The 21,601-nt window shown below is 36.2% G+C and overlaps 1 protein-coding gene across 1 annotated transcript in view; it reads left to right on the top strand.

Moving 5' to 3' along the window:
- The window catches only part of NEK1 (NIMA related kinase 1), a 240,752-nt gene that overhangs the window by 214,460 nt on the left and 4,691 nt on the right, over positions 1–21,601 (top strand). The window contains 4 exon segments of the mRNA XM_079142970.1: positions 7,550–7,701; positions 11,507–11,712; positions 12,663–12,793; positions 12,947–13,079. Of these exon segments, the coding sequence (XP_078999096.1) occupies positions 7,550–7,701; positions 11,507–11,712; positions 12,663–12,793; positions 12,947–13,079 (622 nt within the window).

Genomic DNA, 21,601 nt, shown 5'->3' with positions numbered 1-21,601 from the left:
TGTTCTTAGGCAGTAGTTTTCAAATTTGTGGGATCCTTTCCTGCTCTTCAGAAGTCTTTTTCTCCAAAAATAAAGGAACTCAATGTTTTAAAGAGATAAAAGAGGAGCCGTTCTTACTCAGGTCCTCTCTGCACTCTTGCCTTTACCCCATTCTCCACCTCACAAGTGGCTCCTTAAACAAATCTATAGAATTCTAGGATTATGGAAATGTGCCTTGGATCATGATACATTCTTTTAATGGTTCTTTTTGCAGAAATCAAAATGTAATGATAGTAAACGGAATTACATGTCTGAGCACTGATAAAGATAGTAATTAGTGGTTTAGTTAATCATTCTGAGACAGACAATAAGAATAATGTTTTGACTGCCACCATCCATCAAAGGGTCTAAGTATAAACAATGGCCTGGAACAAAGACTGCTCTTTCCTTTTACATTATTTATACTCCAGACAAAAACAATTAAAGATTATATCCAAATATATAAATTGTAAGAATGAACATACATTAGAAATCAGTAAGGTATTAGCAACTATTATACATAGTAGTTAATGTCAGTGTAAGATTTATATGGTAACAAGTAAAAAGTGTTACAAACTCTGCCATATTTCTCAAAGGAGAGAAAATATGTCATTCATGAGGAGAACTTTGGATCTTCCCTCTATAAAAGATTTCTCTTTGGGGATTTTGTATAATTATTTAATATAACTTCAGTACCCGTTCTATAAATACAGTAGCTTATTTCTTAAGGTAGTATAACATTAAATGGAAATCCCTGAAAGTAAGTTAGCAAAAGGTCAAAATTTTTAAAAAAAATTTAAAGTTGTGTTTTTTCTCATGATCTTGCTTACATAAGGACAGAGTCTGTGTTACCAAATGAATAAGCTGCTTGTTTTTGAAATAATCACATTTTGCAGTGTGGCTTTTAACAACAATCACTCAGTGGATGGTGCTGCAAAGTCATGTATATTGCTGGTTGATAAAAGGTCTCTGTAACTTAGAATCAAATAAGGAAATGATAAGGTTCGTAACTATAGAAGAAAATGACTATAATTTAACTTAGACATTAGTCTGGATCGGTAGCAAGCCACTTTTATTCAATGTTTACCAATCAGAAATACAGCTTCTTCAAGAAAGCTTTTTTTTTTTTTTTTTTTTTTTTTTTGGTTCATTCCGCGGTGGTTAATTACCAATTTGTTTTGAACCATAAAGCATTAATCCTAAACTTTAACATGGGCATCATCTGGCATGTTTGTCTCAGATGTTTTGTTCTATACTCTACACTCAAGGGTGTCTCTTAATGTATCTGGAGCAGAGGTCAGAAATTGACATTATTGCCACCTACTGACTGATTCTGGATCTGGTGATCCACCTCTGCACTTGAGAAACATTGCCACAGAGCACAGTTAACCTAATTAGGGCCTGAAGTGTTTAAAGCATGGTAAGTGTCACCCTGCTTAGCTATTAAAAATACCAATAATGCTCCAAAGTGATGTCCAGTTTTGAATGTTAATGCCTTTCTGATGAATTGCCATGATGAACATCTTCTCAAATATATCCATAAATATTAAACAAGTTAATTTTCTATGTTGAATTATTGGATAGAAACCAATTTTAAATTGTGGCAAGAGGCTGCTAAGGTGATTTTTTTTTTTTTTTCTTCTCATTTGAGAGATCGGGGATTCGAACCGGGGTCCTTCCGCATGCTAGGCAAACGCTCTCCAAAAGGAGCTATTTCTTCAGCTCCTGCTAAGGTGATTTTTTACTTCACTGTCTGACAGCAACAGAACTAACAAATTATAATCATGTCCTTTACCAGTTTGTGAAGATAAGACCACATTATCTGAGTAATACAGACTATACTTAACTTTCTGTTGTTAGCAAAAGAGGTACATACTTCTAACTCACTAAAATTCAAGCAAAATACATAGACTTGAGATCAGAAAACAACTTTGCACTGTTTATCATTATTTTATCTTTTGGGAAATATCCTACTGGATTTTACAAAGGTACCAAATAAATATATAACACTATTTTTTTTATATACCATTCCTTTACTTATTTATAAGTGGTGCTGAGGATCAAACCCTTGGTCTCACAAGTGCTAGGCAAGTGCTGTACCACTGAACTACAGCCCCAGCCCAACACTAATTATTAATGTAATAGTAACTGACTACCAAGCATTTGTGGTATTCTAGCTACTGTTCTAACTTGCTTTACATATAATAATTTAATTCTTACAATTACCTTATGAGATAAGTGCTATTATTCCACTTTACACATGAGGAAATAAAAATGAAGAAGGGTCATGTCATACATAGGTCAGGGATAGATTTTGAGGGACATATTAATAACATGAAGTCAGTGTTAGATTAATCCAGTCTCTTTACACAGAGACAAAAATGGTTAAACATCACTTAAAAATGTACTTTCCTAACTGGTTTATCACAAATTTTGCCATAAAAATAACATTGGTTGATGGTGAAATAGTTCTTGCCATTGCTGCCTTATGTGAAAACTTGCCTGGGAAAGTGCTATAAAATTTGTGTGTAATGTTTAAAAAAGTAATAAATACAACTTGAAGGATAAGAGAGGATTTTTTAAAATAATGGAGTAGACTACATGCCGGTGGTATTAATTAAGGAGAACAGAACAGATTGGCAAAATTTTTAGCCCATAAACTAGAACAGTCTTGGAAAGTTTAGGTCCTTCTATTTGTTCACGTTCAGTGAGCACCATTGAAAAAAGACATTTCTCTGGCTTACTCACTCTCCTCCTCCTCCTTCACTCTTCTCACCTATCAGTCTCATTCCAGCAGAGAACTATGACTAGTGATATTTAGATAATGTTTTTAATCCTTTCTGCAGACGCAGATGTCCTTTGATCTCATGGGGACAGCTTCTCTAGATTCTTAATTCTCAGTCACGATATTTTTCTACACTGAAAATATCATAAGGCAATATCTGGATCTGTTTTCTACCACCGATGTTTGTTCAATGTCTAACACATGGTAATGCTGAATAAATATTTGCTGAAAAATCTGTGGATAGAATATATTCATCAGAGACTTTTTTTTTAACACATTATAACTTTATACCTTACCAAATACAACTTTTCTTTTAATAAAGATATAAGCTAAGGAGTCCAACCATAAAAGTTAATGCCAAAGCATTTCTAAAAGTTTATTCTCTACCAAACAACTTTCTTTTTCTCTGTCCCATTAAGGGAAATTCTTTAGTGGTGAGTTTTGATTAAAAGCCCACCTCCCTTTCTTTTTCTTGTATCAGGGATTGAACCCAGGACCTTGCACGTGCTAGGTAAATGCTCTACCACTAAGCTACCTCCCCAGTTCTGCTATGGGGAGTCTTTTAAATTTAAAATCAGTTTGGGGAAACTCCATCATACCTTCAGAAGGAACAAAAATTTAGTAAAGAGGTAATTACAGTTTAAAGCCAGTGAGTTTTATTCTCCTCTAAAGAACAGTTATTTATTTAAAAATACAAGCCTGGTGCAGTGGCGCATGCCCGTAATCCCAGAGACTCAGTGGGCTGAAGCAGGAGGATTGAGAATTCAAAGCCAGCTTCAGCAATTTAGCGAGGCCCTAAGCAACTTAGTGAGATGCTATCTCTAAATACAACAAAATATTTTTTTAAAAAGGGATGGGGATGTGGCTCAGTAGTTAAGTGCTCCTGGGTTCAATCCCTGGCACCAAAAGTTTAAGTATTTTTTAAAATAAAAATATAAACTGTTTAAGGATGTTAGGTTGTCCTTACAAGTAGATAAAGAATAAATTTGTGGAGTCGCCCTACCCTCCGTATCTAACTCTCTGACAGACTATTCTAAGCGGATTTATTTAGCCAACAAATATTTTATCAAAGATTACTATGCCAAGTACCATTCTGAATGCGGGGGTACAGTAGTGAATAAAAGAAACAAAAATCCTGGGCTTGTGAAACTTATATTCTAATTGTGGAATGTAGATGATAAAATATTGTATATTAGTACTGGTAAATAATTTGGAAAAAACTGAGGCAAGGCTGATGAACGGCGTTTATTTGCATGAACAGCACCCTTTCTCTTTCTCCATGAGCTTAGATTTGAGAGTTCTTCCTTGAGGTTGCTCCTGGCTGGAGGCGTTCTTTCATAATGTAGCCAAGGTCAGCTTATGCTTGTAAAGATATAAACCAGAACTTTGAATTTGTTATGATTTTATAAAGGAAATTATGAACATATTTCTTCCCATCAGTTTTTTAAAAATAGTAACAGTTTCAAGATTCTATTTGTAATCCCATGAAAACTGAGGGAGTTTGAGATAGATAATGACCTATTAGCTGCATTTCAAATTTGCAGCCAGGAAAGAAGACCCACATAAAAGTCAGATGAAGATCACAGTATAGGTTTTATTTCTGATCAAGCTAACCAGAAAATTTGGATTAGATTTTGTCCAAAATTGTGCTCCTCAGTATTTTTTCCAGTGATTAGCTAGTCCTGGAAACAACCTTAGAGTCTTCCTTAACCCCTAATGATCGTTTAAACCCATTAAGCAGGAGCTTAACGGGAGAAAAGGAAGTTTGGATCCATCTTGCCCCCAGAAGGCAGGCAGGCCTGACTTGTATGTGCTTACCATAAAGCAGCAGAAGGGAAGCAAGAAACATATCCTTCAAGGCAGACAGATCTAAGAATGAGCAGGAAGGGCGTGTGCTTTTATTTTATTTATTTATTTATTTTATCATTGCCTTCTCTTCCATTTGCCTTGAGCCAGTTCATTCTCACTTTAAGGGATAACTAATAGAAGTGGACAGTTGTGTTTTGCTGATAACTTTTACCTTCTGGGAACTGAAGTGGAAAACATCTCAATGAAAACTTGAGAATTCTTGTTATAGCAAATGCAGAAAAATGGAGGGGGAAAATTGGGGGGAAGATTAATATACAATTCATAAGTAGTGCTCATGCCTGAAATGTCAATTCTTTTTTTTTTTTTTTTATGGTAGTTATAGATGGACAGCATGCCTTTATTTTTATGCAGTGTTAATGATTGAACCCAGGGCCTCACACATGCTAGGCAAGTGCTCTGCCACTGAACTGCAGCCCCACCGCAAACATCAATTCTTTTGATTTGCTAAAGTATTCATTCTTAATAGCTGTGATTTTTGCCTTTGGTAAAGGTTAATACTTTTTAATTGTTTTAAATGTATTTATAGGTTGAAATTTATGGGTTTATGGGTTGAAGTAATGTGTGGAAGTTATTTTGAAAGAGCAGTGTTACAGTTTAATTGCACTGAACAGAGTTAAATAAATGTGCCCATTATTTGATTCATAATATGTCATTTCATAATATAACTAGAACAGTATTAATTCATAATGTTACATGAAAACCTCTATAGATGAAAAAGTGAGCTAACAGAATTCTTCTAAGTAGAATTTGATATGAAAATCTGTGAATAAAGCTAGTACTTAATTCATTTGCTATCTTGTGTGGTTCTCTATTTTTGAGAAAAATAAAACTAACCAACCAAACCTAAAGAAAACATACATTTTAAAAAAATAATTTGAAGATTTCCTAAAGCATTATTCTCCTGTTTGATTTTACAGTGGTTCCAAATGCTAACTCTGTAAATTATTGTGGTACAAAGAATCTAGGGGGAAAAAACTATAAACGAAGATCTCAAGCAGCATGTTATGAATGAGCTAACATTTTGGGGAGCACTCCTTTCTGTGGATGTTAAAACTATGGAATATTGTTTAAACAATGTGAAAAAATAGGAGAATCCAAATTATAAAACTTGAAAAGAGGCTGGGTGTGGCTCAGTGGTAGAGTTGTAGTTTGCAGGCCGGGGGCCAGGGAGGAGGGAGGGAGGGAAGGAAGGGAGGAAGGGAGGAAGAAAGGAAGGGAGGAAGGGAGGGAAGGGAAGGAGGGAAGGGAGGGAGGAAGGAAGGAAGGAAGGAAGGAGGGAGGGAGGGAGGGAGGGAGGGAGGGAGGAGTCCTTACATAAAATTTTTGTGACTAAAAATGAAGATCATATTTAAAACAAAGCATATCAAGGAGCGATGGAGAAATAAAGGATTTTTCCTACTGATGTCTCTTGGATTAGTGGGTTAATATTAACCTGTTCAAGAGGTAGGTTATCAAATTACATGACCACTTGAAACTGTTCTAACTATATTATTTTATGACAGGTTATGAAAGTTATTTTAATTAGTTAGAGGAAATTATTTTACCAGGGCTAGCTCAAATTTTTCTCGACTTAAAAAGTATCACATCCTTTCATGTAATCCCCTCAAATTTAGGTAGATAATGCATATGTGCTGCTTATTTTTGTTGATTAGCAGTTAGCCAAGGAAATTGTTACTGGGTGCCTGTCTTGCATACTGCTAGTTTATAATATACATGGTTCAAATCATAAAGTAAAAAAAAAAAAAAAGTCAAGTGTAAATTCTGCTGGCAGTGGGAAATCAGCAAAAAAAAAAAAAAAAAAACTTTCAGTACCATTATTAAGTGCTTTAGAAACAGTATATCATCTTCACCATCTTTGCCAATTTGTAGTTCAAAACCATTTTTCCCTTGAGTGCTATAATATGTAAATTATGTTCAAATAATGGAAATCTGTCCTTCATCATTCTCAAAAACAGATTGTACTAATAAAATTGGCCAAGTATATAAATTTTCATTAATATGCTAAACACTGTGTTTTCTTCAAAGTCTTCCATCTGGTGTAGAGTTCTTATCAGGACCTTAGTAGTCATATTTCAAATTTCACAAATTCCTTTAGTGCTGACCCAGTCCAGAGACTTACGTATGTGGTTATTTTATTTCATATCCCTGTCTGTTCATCACATTCTCATTGTTGAAAGGTTGGTGAACAGAGGCTATTCCTGTTATCCCTGGTCTTTTCTATCACAAATTTAAATTTTCAACACCATAAACTGTGCACTGTGTTTTTCTCAACACAGTTGGCTGAGTTCCTCCTCTGCTGTTACAAGTGACTCTCAACACTGACATCAAAGTGCTTGTTCTCCAGCCTTCCACTTGAGTAGGCAGGCTCCATTCACAGTCCCGTGTCCAGGCAAGCAGTGTTAGGCTTCTCTTGACACTGATTTGAGACTCCAGATTTAACCAATGTTAACTAGCCAGCAACTCTTATGATTAAGTGATACTATTATGTGTAATTGTGCTTATCCACCCTTAAGAGAATTTGCTGCAGAATTTCAGCAAGACAGTATGAGGAGAGTTGACCCTAGGAAGGTGAGAACTCCTAGAAATACTGTGAAAGAGGGGATAGTATAAGCCATGAGTGATAAAGAGAGAATGGGAAGTTTCTAGAACTGCCTGAATCCTGATAGATTTCCACTTGCAGTCCACTTACAGAACTAAATACCTTTCCCTGCCTTTTAAAGGTGATTTAAGTGAATTTCTGTGTATTAAAACTCAATCATAACTTATTTCCTCTGTGAAAAAGTATATGATTTATATATAAAATTATTATTAACTCTGATGTTGTCTCTCATTTCTAATTCTTTTACTTCAAATAAGTAATCTATCAACTTCTTTTAGATGTTGAGGACATGTTCACTGCCAGATCTCTCAAAGCTGTTCAGAACCCTAATGGATGTTCCCACTGTAGGAGATGTTCATCAAGACAATCTTGAGATAGAGGAAATTGAAGATGAGCATATTAAAGAAGGTCCTTCTGATTCTGAAGACATGTAAGCATAATGCCACTAATGAATATTAACATTAGTATAATTTCTGAATTGAGGGTTTTTAAAAAGTTCTAGAGAGGTTGACTAGACAGTTTAAGTGAGCTATAGCTGACTTTTACTACTTGTAACTTTTTATAACTTATTTAAAGTGTAGTCATGCAAATTTTGAGAATGTGTATCTGCCTCTGAATAGTATAGTAACTTTATAAGAATATGGTTTCAATTTTGTTCACTGTCTTCTATTCATCAAGTAGTATCCAGCACACTGCCTTGGATACAGTAAGTGCTTAATAAATATTGGTTAAATGAATAAATGTTAACAGGATAATGACTATTTAATAGTGGTATGCCACATGATACAAGGATTGCAAAGGGAAATTTTGAAGTAAATAATACTCTGTACTTCCCCAGGAAAATCATCAGAAAGCTTTACATCTATCTTTTACCATGTTTGATTTTAAGTCCATGTTAAAGGGAAATTGGAAGGGGGGAAAAGCACCTGCACAGATGTGTGGAGTGGGTGGGGGTGGAATATGTTCTGCATGTGATTTGATTGCTTTCACAAAATTATTTTCTTTGTGATTCATGGGGAATTTAGATTTCAAGAGGGAATTTAAGAGACAACACTTCTGAGCTGTGGAGAGTGGTGATCCCTTAGATAAAAATCCTCATACACTTTCTTCAATATTAATCAGACCTCTCAATAACTCAGACAGATGTTGTAAACTTAGAGGGAGTGAAATAAAACCAGAATATCCTGGAATAAAGTGTTTGAAAACATTCAGTATATTCAAATTACTCCAAGAATAAATTATGAAATACTAGAATTATATGATTTCTTTTGATTTTTTTAAACTTAAGTTTCAGCTTTTTACCTCTGCCTTAAATAGAAAAACTCTAGAACTTTTATCTGATTAAAAGTATTTTATTAGTGTCATAATTTTTCCTGCTATAACCCATGATCCAGGATCATTGCATATGACAAATTTTATTTTGTTTTTTGTTTTTCTTAAGTCTTTTCTTTACTTTTTCTTTTTTCGTACCAGGGATTGAACCCAGGGGCACTTAACCACTGAGCCACATCTGCACCCTTTTTATATTTTATTTTGAGGCAGGATCTTGCCAAGTTGCTTAGGGCCTTGCTAAGTTGCTGAGGCTGGCTTTTTGAATTTGCGATCCTACTGTCTCAGCCTCCCAAGCCAATGGAATTGCAGGCGTGCACCACAGTGCCAGGCCTGTCCTTTGTTTTTTAAACTTCTAATAAAACTTAATTTTTAAAAGATTAAAGTTTTTATATACTTTTTTTCAATTTTCATAGAGTACTACAGATTTTTACTAGACCTCACAATTTATAAGAAAAGTTACCTTTTATCTTTGACTCTTCTATTTGATCATGGTCATTAAGCACTTTTTTTTGTTTTTAATACCTCTGTTGGTGAACACAACTTTTAACACCTGTATGATTGACAAATTGCTAGGTAATGGAGTTTTTTCTTACCCAGAATTTTAATAAAACTATCAGTTTTTATCTAAGTGAACTATAGCATATGTATTACTTGTATTCTTTTACCAACTGATGACAGAATTTGATTTTAAAATATAAGTTCAAAGCCTTCAGTATTGTGATGGCCCACACCTGTAATCCCAGAGGCTCAGGAGAATGAGTCAGGAGGATATCAAGTCCAAGGCCAGCCTGAGCAATTTAGCAAAACCCTGTCTCGAAATAAAACATAAAAAGGGCTGGTGATGTAGCTCCTTGAAAAAGTCCCTTGGGTTTAATCTCCAGTACCACCCATATGTAGGTAGGTAGGTGGGTAAATAGATAGATGCCTTCAGTATTAGTTGAAAAATCCAAATACTTATTTTTAATGTTATTTAAAATGTAGGAAAATTTCACTTGACATTTGTCTTTGGAAGTTTTTTTGGTCCCCACTTTACTTAAGGTTTTTATAATAAGAAATTCAACTAAGCCAAATTCAGGACCAAATTCTAAAGTATCTTAAACCATTTTTTGAGCGCTCATTTCATAAAATTGTAATCTCCTCATGCTTTTCTAACAGTGGCAGCCTTAGCAGCCTCACTTACTTGACTCCCAGCTGCATTGGGCACCAGTTCCTCTAGGCTGGCCACTAGAAGATGCTATCAACAGGACAGTGTTTCATCATAGTAGCAATAGAACATAGCAGCTGTACGTGGTAAGCTGCTCTTATAAATACTGCTAAATGATATTAGTGGGATGATCAAAAAGATTAGGCACTCTCACTCTGATTAGAGTTTTGCTTTTCTATAGCTGCTATAAAGTCAAATTGCCTGAGTATATGTACATAAGTACAAAATAAAGATATTTCTACATAAGAAAAGACTATTTTCTTTTTCTATTAATGTAAGCTATATTCAAAATCTTGTATAAAATACTGATTATCTTTTAATTCTTCAGTAAATACTAGTTTGAGTCTGAACTTTTAGAAGGCCATTGTCAACCCTTGTGTCTTCTTTAGTATTATTTTTCTAGTAGGTGAAATCCTCAAGTTGGGTCCATAATCTCTCTCAAACATTTTCATATACCAAAAACCTCACTTAACTCACTTAGCATTCAAAATTTCCATGTATGCCACTTTAGGAGAAAGAAGCAAGTCATAAGAGACAAAAAGCCTTGAACTATGCTTCTTGAGTATTGTAGAAGTACTCAAGAGACTTAGATTTCAATCCTCTATCATTATTTATTATGTGGCCTTGAACAAACCATTTAAATTTTTAAATTACAGTTTCCATATCTCTTACATGAGTTTTGGTGTGGATAAAATTAAACTAATAGGGGCTGGGGAGATAGCTCAGTTGGTAGAGTGCTTGCCTTATAAGCACAAGGCCCTGGGTTCGATCCCCAGCACCCAAAAAAAAAAAAAAAAATTAAAATAATAGAATAAAACTGCTTAAGAAGCTAAAACACTTCATAAATTTGTATAAATTAGTCTATTCCAGCATTTATAATGCCTTGAACATAGGACTCTCCCGTGAAGATTGTGATAGTTTGTATGTTCTGTAATTACACATGAAAGTCTCCTTATTTTAGAAACATGTTCAAGAAAACACCTAATAATAAGGTTTCTGGTAAACGTTTTATTCAGTGATTATTCTGTTAACCTAAACATATAATTCCTTACTTATTTCCATTTCTAAAAATTCAAATACTTTGTGGGCATTTACATGAGAAGCCTTTCAGATGGTGTTAGAACTATTATATAGTCACACAAACATTTTAATGAACTTTCAAAATTACGTTTAAAATTTTTGGGTATTAAGTATTTATTGTGGAATACAGGTGAAAAACATCTTTTAGTCTGTCCTCTTAAAATAACAAAACATCGTTTCAAAATTTAAGCAGTAAATAATATTGAGTTATGTGATTCTTTTTGACAAATTGGTATCATTTCAAACAAATTGTCTTCTGGCTTATGTTTTCCAAATTTGTGTAATGTGCTATATTTATCAATTATATTCATTCCTTGACTAAAAACTGTATAGGATTTTAGGACTGGGATTGTGGCTCAGTGGTAGATGGCTTGCTGGCATGTGTGAGGCACTGGGTTTGAGTCTCAGCACTACATATATATTAATTAATAAATTAATTAATTAATTAAAGGTCCATTGGCAACTAAAAAAATTTACAAACTATACAGCATTTTAAAATTTCTTTTAATCTGTGATTAATATTTTTAAGTAGAAGGGGGCACATACATATTGAGGTGAAGTAGCATGTAAAAATAAGGTAAAGTTGCGATGATATTTAGTTTGATTTTTTTAATTTCAGTGTGTTTGAAGAAACTGACACAGACTTACAAGAACTTCAGGCCTCAATGGAGCAGTTACTGAGGGAACAACCTGGTGAAGAATACAGCGAGGAGGAAGAGTCCGTCCTGAAGAACAGTGATGTAGAGCAGACTGCAAATGGGACGGATCTGGCCGATGATGACAATCCCAGCAGTGAAAGTGCACTGAATGAGGAATGGCACTCAGGTGTGTGGCCCCAGTAGACCAAGCCCATCAAGATGGGCCTTTTCTTCTTCAGTGTGTGTGAACACTTCAAGTAGAGTGTATTTCTCTGATATCTGTTACAAGCCATTTCCACTTTTAAATAAAGCATCATGTTTCTGTGTGTCTGCCCTTGTTTCATTATTTTTCTTTTCACTCAAATGTATATCCACATTTATTCCATTTCTTCCTGATTAATTTATGTCAGGGATTTTTTTGACACATTTTATTCAGTTATTTGGTATTTTTTGACCTGTTTTCCAGTAGTAAAGATAATAACTTAGTTTTCTTAGCATTCTTTTTGTTTCTTTTCTTTTTGAAACTGTTTTTTGTTCATAGCATTACCCCTAAGGTGCATGATAAGTTTGTGTATTTTACCTCCTATATTTATTTGGGAAGAACTAAAGTGAAAAAAAAGTTTTTAAATAATTTTTTTTCCAAATATCTCTAGCACGTATGTGATAAAAATATCAGGTATTTGTAACTTTCTGGGAACTTTCCTAAAATGTTATGATGTGTGTCATAGGTCACCTGCCTTTTGCATCTGTGTGCCAAGTTTATCATCAACTTTTAAAACATAGTAATTAGGGTTGGTTGTTTCAATGCAAAACATAGAAGTATGTTTTTTTTCCTAAATTAAATTACATTTCGAGGAATTTTTTCTAATCCAATTCACTATAAAAAAAGATTCTATAAAATAAAAGATTAATTCTATTAAAAAAATCCCAAAGTAACATTTTCATTAAGTCAGATTTCTATATGCTTTGATTACCTATATAATTGACAAATATTATAACAGCAACTGTTTACATTGAAATTAGAAGTAGTGTAGTTCAGTGATATTATTCACTTGTCATGGAATTTTAGTTGATTTGGGTAAGAATTATTTTATTAAGTATTTTTAATCATAAAATGTATTATTTATGCTTTTTTAGATAACAGTGATGGTGAGACTACTAGTGAATGTGAATATGATAGTGTCTTTAACCATTTAGAGGAACTGAGACTTCATCTGGAGCAAGAAATGGGCTTTGAAAAGTTCTTTGAGGTTTATGAGAAAATAAAGGTAAATAAAATGTCATTTAAAATATTTACTTTTGACTGTTTGACTACTAGAGAATATTGAATATCTTTATTAGTCACTAGATTTGTTATATAATAAATGAAGCCTCCAATTAAAGAAAATTATTCAAATTTTAATGTTTGGAAATTTGATTAGGTTATTCATGAAGATGAAGATGAAAATATTGAGATTTGTTCAACAATAGTTCAGAATATTTTGGGAAATGAACATCAGCATCTTTATGCCAAGATTCTTCATTTAGTCATGGCAGACGGAGCCTATCAAGAAGGTAAGATTTTCTCACATGTCTTTGTATTTTTAAAAAATGTGAGGGCTGGGAATATAGCTTGGTGGTAGAGCTCAACATGCACCTGAACACTGGTTCAATCCCCAACACTGAAAAAAAAAAGAATGCTGATGTTTAAATGACATGAAAAATGTAAATTGATAAAAATTAGACCCTTTTAAGTAGTTAAAATTAACACTGTCTATACTTTTATTGTCTTAGATTCTTTAAGTCAGTATCTTTTTATTAATATATAGTAATATTTGAATGAAATTGCTTCCTAATTGGGCAACTCTAGAAATTAGAAAAATTCTTAACAATCTTTATGTGGAAACTTGTATACACATAAAGAAATAGGTAAAAATTTGAACAGGAATTCATTTCTAGAATGTCAAAAAAATTATCCTGTTTCTTTAAAGTTTAATTTGTAGACCAAAACAGAGGATTTTAAATGTTGATGCTTAGTTTTAGCAATATAAATTTTCATAGAATTTTATTTTCCATCTTATTACAAAAATGTTTCAGATTACATTTAAAAATATATACACGTATGAGATAAAATTAAATTTTAAAAGTATTTGTGTAAGTCAGCATTTTGGGCAAATGAGTACAACAATATATGAAGCCAGGAATGAAAAAGAATACAAAGTTTATTTTCAGGTCTCTACATTTTCTGAAAATAGAACACAAATCTTTCTAGCAAAGCAGGAAACTTAATTGAGTAAGTCACAGTGTTCATGGAACCAAGCATAGTCAATGCTCAGAGGGCAGCCATTTTGGGTATTGACCAATGAAAAAATATCCCATGATTCTTTTTTTTTTTTTTTTTTTTTTTTTTATTGTAAACAAATGGGATACATGTTGTTTCTCTGTTTGTACATGGCGTAAAGGCATACCATTTGTGTAATCATAAATTTACATAGAGCAATGTTGTTTGATTCATTCTGTTATTTTTTCCCTTCCCCCCACCCCTCCCACCCCTCTTTACCCTCTATACAGTAGTTCCTTCCTCCATACTTGTCCCCCTCCCTAACCCTAACTCTAACCCTTCCCTCCCCCCATTATGTGTCATCCTCCACTTATCAGCGATATCATTCGTCCTTTGGTTTTTTGAGATCGGCCTATCTCACTTAGAATGATATTCTCCAATTTCATCCATTTGCCTGCAAATGTCATAATTTTATCATTCTTTATGGCTGAGTAATATTCCATTGTATATATGTACCACAGTTTCTTTATCCACTCATCAATTGAAGGGCATCTAGGTTGGTTCCACAGTCTGGCTATTGTGAATTGAGCAGCTATGAACATTGATGTGGCTGTATCTCTGTAGTATGCTGATTTTAAGTCCTTTGGGTATAGGACATGGAGTGGGATAGCTGGGTCAAATGGTGGTTCCATTCCAAGCTTTCTGAGGAATCTCCATACTGCTTTCCAGAGTGGCTGCACTAATTTGCAACCCCACCAGCAATGGATGAGTGTACCTTTTCCCCCACATCCTCGCCAACACCTATTGTTGCTTGTATTCTTAATCGCCATTCTAACTGGGGTGAGATGGAATCTTAGAGTAGTTTTGATTTGCATTTCTCTTATTACTAGAGATGTTGAACATTTTTCCATATGTTTGTTGATTGCTTGTAGATCTTCTTCTGTGAAGTGTCTATTCATTTCCTTAGCCCATTTGTTGACTGGACTATTTGAATTCTTGGAGTAGAGTTTTTTGAGTTCTTTATAGATTCTGGAGATTAGTGCTCTATCTGAAGTATGATTGGCAAAGATATTCTCCCACTCTGTAGGCTCTTTCTTCGCATTGCTGATAGTTTCCTTTGCTGAGAGAAAGCTTTTTAGTTTGAATCTATCCCAGTGGTTGATTCTAGCTTTTATTTCTTGTGCTATGGGAGTCCTGTTAAGGAAGTCTGGTCCTAGACCAACAAGGTGAAGATTTGGACCTACTTTTTCTTCTATAATCTGCAGGGTCTCTGGTCTGATTCCGAGGTCCTTAATCCATTTTGAGTTTAGTTTCGTGCATGGTGAGAGATATGGGTTTAGTTTCATTCTGTTGCATATGGATTTCCAATTCTCCCAGCACCATTTGTTGAAGAGGCTATCTTTTCTCCATTGCATATTTTTGGCCCCTTTGTCTAGTATGAGAAAATTGTATTTATTTGGGTTTGTGTCCGTGTCCTCTATTCTGTACCATTGATCTACCTTTCTATTTTGGTACCAATACCATGCCGTTTTTGTTACTATTGCTTTGTAGTAGAGTTGAAGATCTGGTATTGCAATACCCCCTGTTTCACTCTTCCTGCTAAGGATTGCTTTAGCTATTCTGGGTTTCTTATTCTTCCAGATGAATTTCATAATTGCTTGCTCTATTTCTGTAAGGTACACAATTGGGATTTTAATTGGAATTGCATTGAATTTGTATAGCACTTTAGGTAGTATGGCCATTTTGACAATATTAATTCTTCCTATCCAAGAACATGGAAGATCTTTCCATCTTCTAAGGTGTTCTTTAATTTCTTTCTTTAGTGTTGTATAGTTCTCATTGTAGAGGTCTTTCACCTCTTTTGTGAGATTGATTCCCAAGTATTTTATTTTTTTCGAGGCTATTGTGAATGGGGTAGTTTTCCTAATTTCTCTTTCTGAAGATTCATCACTTATGTATAAAAATGCGTTGGATTTATGGGCATTGATCTTGTAACCTGCTACTTTACTGAATTCACTTATGAGTTCTAAGAGTTTTCTGGTGGAATTTCCTGGTTCCTGTAAATATATAATCATGTCATCAGCGAACAGGGATAGTTTGAGTTCTTCTTTTCCAATTCATATCCCTTTAATTTCTTTGGTTTGTCTAATTGCTCTGGCCAGAGTCTCAAGAACGATGTTGAATAGAAGTGGTGAAAGAGGGCATCCCTGCCTTGTTCCAGTTTTTAGGGGGAATGCTTTCAGTTTTTCACCATGTAGAATGATATTAGCCATGGACTTAGCATAAATGGCCTTTACAATGTTAAGGAATGTTCCCACTATCCCTATTTTTTCTAGTGTTTTGAGCATGAAGGGGTGCTGTATTTTATCAAATGCTTTTTCTGCATCTATTGAAATAATCATGTGATTCTTGACTTTAAGTCTATTAATATGGTGAATTACGTTTATTGATTTCCTGATGTTGAACCAACTTTGCATCCCTGGGATGAAACCCACTTGATCGTGGTGCACTATCTTTTTAATATGTTTTTGTATGCGATTTGCTAAAATTTTGTTGAGAATTTTTGCGTCGATGTTCATTAAGGATATTGGTCTGAAATTTTCTTTCCTTGTTGAGTCTCTGTCTGGTTTAGGTATCAGTGGATATTGGCTTCATAGAATGAGTTTGGGAGGGTTCCCTCCTCTTCTATTTTATGGAATACTTTGAGAAGTATTGGAATGAGCTCTTCCTTAAAGGTTTTGTAGAACTCGGCTGAGAACCCATCTGGTCCCGGACTTTTCTTTGTTGGTAGGCTTTTGATGACTTCTTCTATTTCAGTACTTGAAATTGGTCTATTTAAATTGTTTATGTCCTCCTCATTCAGTTTAGGCAATTCATATGTCTCTAGAAACCTGTTGATGTCTTCGAAATTTTCTATTTTGTTGGAGTATAGATTTTCAAAATAGCTTCTAATTATGTTTTGTATTTCAATCCTGTCTGTTGTGATATTTCCTTGTTCATTCCGAATTTTAGTGATTTGGGTTTTCTCTCGTCTTCTCTTTGTTAGTGTGGCTAAAGGTTTATCAATTTTGTTTATTTTTTCAAAGAACCAACTATTTATTTTGTCAATTTTTTGTATTGTTTCTTTTGTTTCAATTTCATTGATTTCAGCTCTGAGTTTAACTATTTCCTGTCTTCTACTACTTTTGGTGCTGTTCTGTTCTTCTTTTTCTAGGGCTTTGAGCTGTAGCGTTAGGTTGTTTATTTGTTGAGTTTTACTTCTTTTATTAAATGCGCTCCATGAAATAAATTTCCCTCTAAGTACTGCTTTCATAGTGTCCCAGAGATTTTGATATGATGTTTCTTTGTTCTCATTTACCTCTAAGAATTTTTTAATTTCCTTCCTAATATCTTCTGTTATCCATTCATCATATAATAGCATATTGTTTAATCTCCAGATGTTGGAATAGTTTCTGTGTTTTACTCTTTCATTTATTTCTAACTTCAATCCATTATGATCTGATAGAATACATGGTAGTGTCTCTATCTTCTTGTATTTGCTAACATTAGCTTTGTGGCATAATATATGGTCTATTTTAGAGAAGGATCCATGTGCTGCTGAGAAGAAAGTGTATTCACTCTTGGTTGGATGGTATATTCTATAAATGTCCGTTAAGTCTAAATTATTGATTGTGTTATTGAGATCTATGGTTTCTTTGTTCAATTTTTGTCTGGAAGATCTGTCCAGTGGTGAGAGCGGCTTGTTAAAATCACCTAGTATTATTGTGTTGTGGTCTATTTGGTTTCTGAAATTGAGAAGGATTTGTTTGACATACATAGATGAGCCACTGTTTGGGGCATAGATGTTTATGATTGTTATATCTTGCTGATTTATGCTTCCCTTAAGCAGTATGAAATGACCTTCTTTATCCCTTCTGACTAACTTTGGCTTGAAGTCCACATTATCGGAAATGAGGATGGATACTCCAGCTTTTTTGCTGAGTCCATGTGCATGGTATGTTTTTCCCCATCCTTTCACCTTTAATCTATGGGTATCTTTTTCTATGAGGTGAGTCTCTTGCAGGCAACATATTGTTGGATCTTTCTTTTTAATCCAGTCTGCCAGTCTATGTCTTTTGATTGATGAATTCAGGCCATTAACATTCAGGGTTATTATAGAGAAATGATTTGGTTTCCCAGTCATTTGGTTCATTTTTAAAATTTTGTTTATTTGTTTGACACAACTTGTTTCCTCCTTTATTTGACAATTCCTTTAGTATAATTCCTCCCTTTGCTGATTTGCTTCTTTGTTTTTCATCTCTTCCTCATGGAATATTTTGTTGAGAATGTTCTGTAATGCTGGCTTTCTTTTTGTAAATTCTTTTAGCTTTTGTTTATCATGGAAGGATTTTATTTCATCGTCAAATTTGAAGGTAAGTTTTGCTGGGTATAAGATTCTTGGTTGGCATCCATTTTCTTTCAGGGCTTGAAAAATGTTGTTCCAGGCCCTTCTAGCTTTTAGGGTCTGGATTGAAAAATCTGCTGATATGCGTATTGGTTTCCCCCTGAATGTAATTTGGTTCTTTTCTCTCACAGCCTTTAAAATTCTGTCCTTATTTTGTATGTTAGGTATTTTCATTATAATGTGCCTTGGTGTGGGTCTGTTGTAATTTTGTGTATTTGGAGTCCTATAAGCCTCTTGAACTTGATTTTCCATTTCATTCTTCAGATTTGGGAAATTTTCTGATATTATTTCATTGAATAGGTTGTTCATTCCTTTGGCTTGTTTCTCTAGACCTTCCTCAATCCCAGTAATTCTTAAATTTGGCCTTTTCATGATATCCCATAGTTCTTGTAGATTCTGTTCATGATTCCTTACCATTTTCTCTGTTTGTTCAACTTTGTTTTCAAGGTTAAATATTTTGTCTTCAATGTCTGAGGTTCTGTCTTCCAGGTGTTCTATCCTATTGGATATGCTTTCTATGGAGTTCTTAATTTGGTTTATTGTTTCCTTCATGTCAAGGATTTCTGTTTGGTTTTTTTTCAATATCTCTAACTCTTTATTGAAATGCTCTTTTGCTTCCTGTATTTGCTCTTTTAATTGTCGATTGGTGCGATCATTCAATGCTTGCATTTGCTCTTTCATCTCATCGTTTGCTTCTCTGATCATTTTAATTATGTACATTCTGAACTCCTTTTCTGTCATTTCTTCTGCCATGCTGTCATTGGGTTTTATTGATGTAACATCTAGATTTGTTTGCAGCATTTTCTTTCCTTGTTTTCTCATATTGTTCAGGTATCAGTGGACCGCTGAGATAGTGCAGATTTCCTCTGTTGATTTACAATGTCCCTGAAGATTTCTATATATATCCCCTCTTACCCTTCAGTAGGCTGAAGTCTTGGAGGAAGTTGATAATGCGGTGCTCCACAAGGAAGCTGCCTCTCTAGGAGTGGTGGCCTTCAGGTGGGGTATAATCCCTGCTAGTGGGCAGAGGTGCCTCCACTTGTTGACCAATGGTCATCCAAAGGGGACCTAGGCTGTGGGCTGAGGCAAGGCCTGTTTGGGCCTGTGTCTCTGGTTTTACCGTCCTTGTGGGGAAACCTCACCAGGCAGGGAAGACTCACCCAGTGGGGAGGTCTCGCTGGTCAGTTTCCTCCTAGAGGTTCCCCTCAATTTACAGCTACTGCCTGGGCTGGGCTGCCTTCCTCTGCAAAGTTTCCAGGGGCCCGGCCCTACCTCCTGGGCCTGGGAGCCTCACCCTTCGCAGATGAATCTCCTTAGGCTGCCCCTCCTCAGAGAATTTGCCCACAGGCCTGGAACCTTCGCTCCGCCCTAAGCCTGTCTCTGTGCGGCTCTTCCACCCAGAAGCCTCCTAGATCCTGGGACTCTGCTCTGCACCTAATCGCCTGGCTGCGTGGCCCCTCCTCTGAGCAGCCACCTGTGGCCCCGAACAATCGCTCTGAGTCCCAGAGACCCGCCACAGGCCTCTTCCTCCAGACAGCCGCCCAGTATGCCGGTGCGGTCACTAGGAGTCCAAGAAACTCACTTCGTGCCTCCTCCTCCCACCAACCACCCGTAGCCCGGGGCAATCAATCACTCCGAGTCGAAGTGACCCTCCCCGTTCCTCCTCCTTCTCCAGATAACCCCCCGGGTGTTCAGGAGCAGTCCCTCTGAGTGGCTCTGAATCCACGTGACCCGCTGCACGGGTCCTCTGGGCACCTCCCGGAGCTCAGGTGCGGCCACTCAAGACCAAGCGTCCCACCACGCTTCTCCTCCAGGCAGCCCCCCTGTGTTCAGGAGCTGTCACTTTAAGACCAAACAACTCACCACTCGCCTTCTCCTCTGAGCAGCCGCCTGGAGCGCTAATGCAGTCACTGCGAGTCCAAAGGACCCGCCGCGCTCCTCTTCCTCCTTCTCCTACTCCTCCGGGCAGGCCCCGGGGTTCAGAAGTGGTCAGAGTCCAAACAGCTCGCCACGCAGCCCCTTCTCTGGCAACCGCCTGTAGCTCTGGTGTAGTCACCCGAATCCAAGCGGCCGCTCCTCTTCCTCCTCGTCCTCAGGGCAGGCCCTGGTGTTCAGAAGCGTCGTTCTGATTCCAAACAGCTCGCCGCGCAGCTTCTCCTCTGGCAACCGCCTGTAGCTCTGGTGCAGTCTCTCCGAATCCAAGTGGCCACGCTCCTCTCCTCCTCCTCAGGGCAGGCCCCGGTGTCCTGAGTCCACACAGTTCTCCTCGCCACTCTTCCCCTGGGCAGCCGCCGGAGCCCCAGTGGCTGCTCCGAGTCCCAGTGCTGTGCCGAGCGGCCTCCTTTACGGCGCTCCCAGCTGTCCGAGTTCACTGCTCCAGCGGGGGGAGGGGCGTCTCGCCGGCAGTTCTACTTCACAAAGTTTCCTGCGTTCTGGGACCCCCGTCCCATCCGGGATGCCCCCCCAGGGGGTGAGAGTCACCCGGCTGCTTTGAGTTGGTCCCAAGCGTCTCAATATCTCCTCTTTTGAATCCTGAGTCCTGGAGCAACATGAAATGCAGCCACCCTTAGGCCGCCATCTTGAAAACCCCATGATTCTTAAAAACAGGGAACTATCGTATGATGTTCCTCAAATTAGAGTAACACATGGCTTCCTCTAAGGAGAAAGGGATTTTCCAGGCACAAGAATCCAAAGGTCCATAGACAGCAGTGCATACTCAACTGTTAGTCTTTGAAAATTCTGTCAGTTGTGAATTATAACTATAAAACAGATGTTTTATTTTTCCAAATATTAAAACATTATTTTGTCATCAAAATGATAATCTAAAATTTAAACATTATCAGGAACTTATAGATTCCTAATTTTTTTGAGATCTTGGACCCCTAAAATAGTGCTATAATTAAATGAAAAATATTCTCAATAATTTGTATATTTGGATGTCATGGAATTTCTTGTAATATGTTCATGGTATAATTTGATACCATGAGGCCAGAGAATGATGCCATTTAAGCAAATCTGTGTGGAGTATCAAACCAGTTCTGTTCATATATAGACTGTTCATCCTTCAAACACTTCATCATAAGTACTGTTGTAACAGAGCTTTTCACAGTAATCAGCAGCAATATGCTTGGCTTCATTTCATCCTGACAAGTATCTGAAGAGCTTTTATTTTACTTTGCCTCCTCAAGTGGAGAGCTATAACAATCAGCTGAGCCACAAGGAAAAATTGACACCCTCTCTAGACAGCTGAGTGGCTTCAAAAGGATGCATGCCTACATAAATCATTTGCCCTGAAGAAGGCAAGAATCAGGCCTCAAGAAGCAATATCAGACCACAAAACTGGGATCCTAATTAAAATATGATGTACTCCAT

The sequence above is a fragment of the Sciurus vulgaris genome, assembly GCF_902686455.1.
Source record: "Sciurus vulgaris genome assembly, chromosome: 5".
Lineage (NCBI taxonomy): Eukaryota > Metazoa > Chordata > Mammalia > Rodentia > Sciuridae > Sciurus > Sciurus vulgaris.
Note: the sequence above shows the minus strand (reverse complement) of the source record. Positions and strands in the feature narration are given on the sequence as shown.